This window comes from Entamoeba nuttalli (genome assembly GCF_000257125.1).
Source record: "Entamoeba nuttalli P19 unplaced genomic scaffold asmbl_10036, whole genome shotgun sequence".
Lineage (NCBI taxonomy): Eukaryota > Evosea > Mastigamoebida > Endamoebidae > Entamoeba > Entamoeba nuttalli.
Genome location: NW_008579968.1, coordinates 8,974 through 15,941, shown reverse-complemented (window position 1 = coordinate 15,941; position 6,968 = coordinate 8,974). Strand labels below are relative to the sequence as shown.

General features: G+C 24.3%; 3 protein-coding genes across 3 annotated transcripts in view; 2 read left to right on the top strand and 1 right to left on the bottom strand.

Annotated features, from left to right (window-relative positions):
* On the top strand, positions 1-523 carry ENU1_209240 (DENN domain containing protein; the record flags this gene model as incomplete). Its single annotated transcript, XM_008862335.1, has 1 exon — positions 1-523. A coding segment is annotated over one exon (523 nt), but the record flags the coding sequence as incomplete, so codon positions are not given.
* Positions 524-783: 260 nt separating this feature from the next.
* ENU1_209230 (non-specific protein-tyrosine kinase) lies at positions 784-6,612 on the top strand (the record flags this gene model as incomplete). The annotated part of the gene is made up of 2 exons (XM_008862334.1): positions 784-1,300; positions 1,379-6,612. The coding sequence occupies 2 exons, from the start codon at positions 784-786 to the stop codon at positions 6,610-6,612; spliced, it is 5,751 nt and encodes a 1,916-aa protein (XP_008860556.1).
* A 309-nt stretch (positions 6,613-6,921) lies between these two features.
* The window catches only part of ENU1_209220 (Lecithin:cholesterol acyltransferase, putative), a gene marked incomplete at both ends in the record, with an annotated part of 1,005 nt that continues 958 nt past the window's right edge, over positions 6,922-6,968 (bottom strand). Inside the window, one exon of the mRNA XM_008862333.1 lies at positions 6,922-6,968. This exon is cut by the window's right edge and continues 958 nt beyond it. Within this exon, the coding sequence (XP_008860555.1) occupies positions 6,922-6,968 (47 nt within the window).

Sequence of the window (6,968 nt, the reverse complement as noted above, 5' to 3'; positions counted from 1 at the left end):
TTCTCAAAAAGACTATATGACACCACAACAAATTATTGAATTATCTCAAATATTATATAAAATAGAAGGAAATCAAAAAATTAAATTAATTAATAGTTTAATTGAATTAGATATTTGGAATCAAATGGATGTATGGAATAATATGTTTATGAGATTAATGTGTATTGGAAAATCGTCTATTTATCAAGAACAATATGGATTAGACCTTCCATCAAGATGGAACTTGTTTGATTCAAACCAACAAACCCAATACAGAATTGCAGAAACTCAAGATTTTAAAAAAAATTTATCAACACTTTTAGATACGATGAAAATTGTTAGAGTAAATGATAAAACACTCAATCAATTTGTTGGTTATATATTAAGTCAAATGAGGTTTGATGAAATATTTAGAAAAGAAATTGATAAATTAGTAAAAGAAAAATGTCCTTCTCAAAATGGACTTACAATTAATGATTCTAAAGAACAATTATTAGCTGATATGAGAAAATTGTATGACTCTGTGTATCTCACTGAAGATTAACTATTTTTTTTGTTATTCAAAATAAAGAAATTTTAATTTAAAAAAAAAACGATAAAAATATACTAAAAAGAAAAAAAGAAAGAAATTATTAATAATATCTGATTTTTTGTTGATTTAATTAATAAAAAAGAGTTATAAAAAACTATAAAAAGATTTTCATAAGAAAAAAGAAGCAAAGAAATAATCAAAAGAAAGTTGAATTTTTTTTTAGAACAGAACTAAAAGAATGACCAATCTCAATAACTTGATTTTAATATAAAATGAATGTCCTTAAAATAAACACCCTTTTTCATATTGGACTATTGTATTTATTTATTTATTGTTCGAACGCAGATAAGGGGATTGTATGTTATTGGAAAGAGAATAATACTTTTGTTCATTATCCATTAGGAGATGATGGATGGGGATCACCAAATATTTGTGGAAAATATCCAAAATCCATAGATGTTGAATGGTATGGAACAGACACATTAGGAGGGAATTATACAATTAAAAAAGGTACAGCTAATGTTGTAGAGAATGACCATATAGAAATTGTACAAAAAGCACGACTGTCATGGGAGAATACTGAGGAGTGTGATACATTTGTCAATTTTGAAGAAGGTCATGGACTTAATTCTATTGGATTAAATGAGTTAGGAAGACGATCACATTGGGTATTAGCAAATACTCATTTACCAGATCCATTCGTTTTTACATTTGGAGTAAGAGAAATGGTTTGGTCAAATACTTTTTTAAACGTTACAAAGAATAGTGCAGTTTATATGTATACACAAGGTTATGAATTCTTTTATTTTACCAAAAATGAACCAGAAGCATTTGTTCTTTTTAAAGTGATCAATGATTCATGGTTAGAGATTGAAGAAAATACTAAACCATTTATACGAACTACAAGAATTAATACAACAGATAAATCATGTATTTATCAATTTTCAACATATCAAATACAAGAGCCAGATGTAGATAATTCAGATTTTAAAATGATTTCAATTTGTCAACGACAAGAAGTTCATAGATATGTTCAATGTTTTTGGTCAAAAGGACAATTTACTGATTGTACGTGTAAACCTGAAAAATCAGGTCCAGTTAAAACAAGTGATAATCTGAAATATCCTGACTGTCATTATCTTTCGTATTTATTTGATCTTTCATTAAATATTGATAATACATACGTTGAATTTGATACAGTTAACACTACTACATGGTCAGATTTTCTTATTCCACAAAGAATGGATTCATTAGTATTTAATTTAACAGCAGAAGGAAGTGAATATATTACAATTAATAATGATTTCTCATTACCAACTTTTGGATTTACAATTTATGGAGGATTAAAAGTAAATGGTGTATTAACAATTGAAACATGTGCAGAATATTTATTTAATAAATTAGAGTTTAAAGACATAATTATTGATTCATTAATAGATGACAATAGTATAGTATTTGCAGCAGAAGTTAGTCCAGAGTGTAGTAATAAATTACGAGAAAAAAAGATATTACCAGCATGTGGTAATTCTATTAAAAGATGGATTAAAACAGAAAAAGAAGTAGGATATGAAAATTGTGATTGTGACGTTAAAGATGAGACTTCATTTGAACAATTTGATTGTCTTTCTGTATCATTAATGAAAGATAGTAAATTAGATTTAATAATGAAAAGAAGTCAATTTGATGGAGGAGAAAATGATAGATATTGGGAAAATATAATGTTCAGTGGAAATGGTAATAGAACACTTAAAGGAAAAAGTCATCATATTAAAAAATGTACATTTAGTAGTGGAAGATCATATATAATAGATACAAATTTATATTGTGAAGAAGCTATTATTGAAAAATCTGTTAATCTTGATGTTCAAGGAAATATTGACATTAAAAAATTGATTATAGAAGGAAATTATCATAATTTTAATCAACAACCAATTATTATTTTAAGTAACACATCTAAATTAACAGGTCTTAAATCAATAAACTTTCAAAGTATCACAGAATGTATTGAATTAATATTAACAAATAATAATTATGATCAAATTAATACTGAAGAAATTGAATGTACTTATGGAGATGATTCATCTAAATGTAATATAATTTTAACAGAAAAATTATTTAGAATATGTCCATCAACAAATGAAAAATATGAGATAGAATGTGTTGTATATGGAAATAATGATAAAAAATGGTTTGAATATCCACAATGTCCATGTTTAGAACAAAACTGTACAATTTTAGTTCCAACAGAAATAACACAAATAAAAAATGAAATAAAAAAGACTAATTTCAATGGGAAAATAGTAATAAAAGGAGATATTACATTTATTAATTTTGATGTATTTAATAATCTTATTGTTAATAACACAGAAAATAATAATATAATAAGTATTACTTTTCAAGGAAATAATACAGTAATTAATAATATTCAGGGAAATAATATTAAAGTAATTATTGAAGAAAGTGTTATTATTAATTCATGTACAATTACAAAATTATCAATAAAATCTTCAAATACTATTAAACTAAATTATGAAGATGTTAGTATTGATACAATTTATGATACAGAATTAAGCAATATTATTCTTACTTCTAAAGTTAAAACACTTTCTGTTAATTCAATTCAAACTGATGAATATTTAGTAAATAAACCATTAATTGAATTAGAAAGTTCAAAAGATGAATTAGAAGTAACATCTGGAACAAAGTGTAATTATTCTAAAGTCTTTATGATTACTAAGAAAAGAACAATTAAAGGAGCAATAACACTTTCATGTGATAATCAAATAGCATTAATTCATGGAACGTCAATAATAAATAATAATGAAGAAAAAGAAGATGAAAAAAGAATATGTGAAAGAATAGGATTTAATAAACATTATTGTTATAGTAATAACAATAATTATATTATTAATGAAGAAAGTTTAGATACAGACTATTCATGTCCTTGTAATATGAATAATGGAGTGTTTTGTATTATTGATATATTATCAACTAATGAAGTGTTTAAATTAGATAAAAGTATAAATGAATTAATTATTAAAGAATCAATAACGATTGAAATGGAAGAATCAATAATTATTTTAACTATTTTAGAAAATGATGTAAATATTAATATTAATGGTAATAAAAATTTAATTCATGTAAATACAAGTACTTCTACTAGAATTTCTTTTTCAGGAACAGAAAATACTGTTAATACTTTAACAAATGGATTGACATTAAAGCCAGTGAATAGTAATTCTTTAATAGTTACTAATAGTGAAATAAATTACTGTACCATTTTATATTTTAATGAAGCACATTCTTTTAGTTGTTTAAAATGTGGAGATTATATTCCAAATAATGGAGAATGTCCAAAACATAATATTATTACGAATTGTTTAAAATATATTAATAGTGGACATTGTGTAGAATGTAAAGAAGGATATTATTTGGTTATTGATGAAAAAAATCAAATGAAATGTAATAAATGTGGAGAAGGTTGTTTAAGATGTACTTCTGATAGTTGTATACAATGTGTAGAAGGAAAACAAATAGATGGAAATAAATGTATAAGTGTTAATGAAGATAGTTGTGAGATATATAAAAATGAATATTGTTTAAAATGTCCAGAAGGAACATTTAATCAAGACTTACAACATTGTAAAGAAGAGTGTGATAATTCATGTGAATTATGTTATTCAGATAATTTAATGTGTCCAATTTGTAATACAAAAGAGTTATATTTTATGAGTAATAATGAATGTCAATTAAGTGATTTTGCATTAAGTGTAAGTCATAAGAATGAAATTATATGTAAAACTGGATATCATTCTTCATCTAATAGATGCAAAAAATGTTCAGATGGATGTTTAGAATGTGATACAGAAAAATGTATTAAATGTGGTGAAAATTATTTATTATCATCAGGAAAATGTTTAGATAATACTGGATGTAATAAAATAGAAGAAGGAAGATGTTTAAGTTGTAAAGAAGAAAGAAGTTATTATAATATAGAACAACATAAATGTATTGAAATAGATTCTGATTGTGAAATAATTGATTTAAAAGGTAATTGTATTGAATATAGAACAAAAGAAAGATATACCAATAATATGAAAGATAGTTTTATTCAAACAAATGAAGTAGAATGTGTAATGAAAAATGGAGTGTGTAGAGTTTGTCCTGAAGGTTATTATTCAAATAGAATAACTTGTAATAAATGTGGAGAAAAATGTATTAGTTGTGAAGATAATACCAAATGTAGATTATGTGAAAAAGGATATAATGTTGATGAAAATGGAAATTGTGTTAATACAACAATTCCATACTGTACTAATAAAATAGATAATTTCTGTATTAGTTGTGAAGATGGATATTATCCTAATGGACTTACATGTGAACCATGTATGAATGGATGTATTACATGTATTAGTAAAGATAAGTGTCAACGTTGCTCATCACAATTTTTATTAAATAACGACAAATGTATTACAAGTGAAGAAGCAAGAAAAGATAAGTGTATTTCAATAGGAACAAATGAATGTAGAGAATGTGAAGAATCATATTATATAAAAGAAGGACAATGTGAATCATGTGAAAATATTGTTAAACATTGTTTAAAATGTAATCCAATCAAAGGGATTTGTATAACATGTGAATCTGACTATATAATAATTGATGGAAAATGTATGCATTATTCAGAAATGTCTCATTGTAAAGGAGCATTAGATGGAAATTGTAATGAATGTGATAATTGGTATGCATTAGCATATGATCGAAAAGGATGTGTAAGATATACATCAGGATGGGGTGTGGCATTAATAATAATAGGAATAACTGTATTTATTGGATTAGTAATATTGATAATAACAATAATAATTATTAATTATAATAAATATGAAGAAAAAATTAAAATGAAGAGGATGAATGGAATTTTTGCATTAAGACATTGTACTGTTACAATGATGAGTTATCCTACTGTTCCAACTATTTTAACTAATACTACTTTAATTGAATTCCAAGAAACAATGGAATTAAATAAAGAATATACAAAAGGATTTTATATTGGAAATAAAGGAAAAAATCTAGTTGAAATATCATTTAAAATTAATAAAGATCAAAGATTTAGAATAGAATTTGCACCAGAAAAATTAATTTTACAACCAAATAAATGTTGTTATATTAATTTGTTATTTATGCCATATTGTTCATTTAATATTCAAATTCCATTTCAAATTATTATTGTTGAAGATAATATTAAAAAAGGAACATTAGATTTTAAATTTAGTGCAAATACTATTGAAAGTTATAATATTGATCCTAATTTAATTCAATATGATAAGGTATTAAGAGAAAATTATAACATTACTGTAACAAAAGGTTATTATAATACAACACCAGTAATAATTAGAAATATTGGTATGTTTAATTATACTGGTGATGAACAAAAAGAATATGAACAACCTCTGACGATTTTAGAAACATTAAATTCAAATAATTACATCAGTAATTATATTGGTAAAGTAATGTTATCTAATAGTAATTTAATTCTTACTGAATTTGCACCAATGGGAACGTTACAAGATATTATTGATAAAAAATTACAACTACCTCCTTTATTACGTTCTCGTATTATTCTTGATGCTGCAAAAGGAATAGCAGTTCTTCACTCAAAAAATTATTTACATTATAACATTAAACCTGCAAATGTTTTGTTAATAACTGATGATTTAAATGAATGCTCTGTTGCTAAAATAACTGATTTTGGTTATCAATCAAATTATAAAAAATTTAATAATCATAAAATTGAAGTTGTTGATCGTCCTACTTATATTGCACCTGAAATTATGACTGGTCAAAAATTTACTTCAAAGGCTGACATTTATTCTTTTGCTTTAACAATGTATGCCATTGATACTCTTACTAACCCTTATCCAATTAATGAATTTCCTTATCCTTGGTCTATATCTAAATTTGTTTGTATTGGTAGAAGACTACCTCAACACCCAGAAATGGGAAAAGCTTTATATGATATTATTACTAATTCATGGGAACAATGTCCAGCAGATAGATTTTCAATAGATGAAGTTGTTCATGACTTAAAAAAATTACAAAATTAATTTTAATTCTTCTTATTAATAACATTTTTTTATAAAACAAAAAAAATAATAACATCAAATTGTTCATTGATAACAAAATTCAATTGCAAACAAAAGGATAAACTGCTTTATATGATGCTTTATCATCTAATATTCCTGTATGGGAATATTTTCCTAAATTCTCAAATGTCTCTGCTCCAATATTTTGACAAAATTCTAATGAATTCAAATTTACTGTACCATCTCCATCACTAAATCTAAGTTTACTATCACTATCATAACTTTCATTTTCCATTTCTACTCCATCAATGCTTTCATGTCCTGATGATATTAAACAATGCATTTTAATAGGAAATGGTAATTTATAATTATATTTT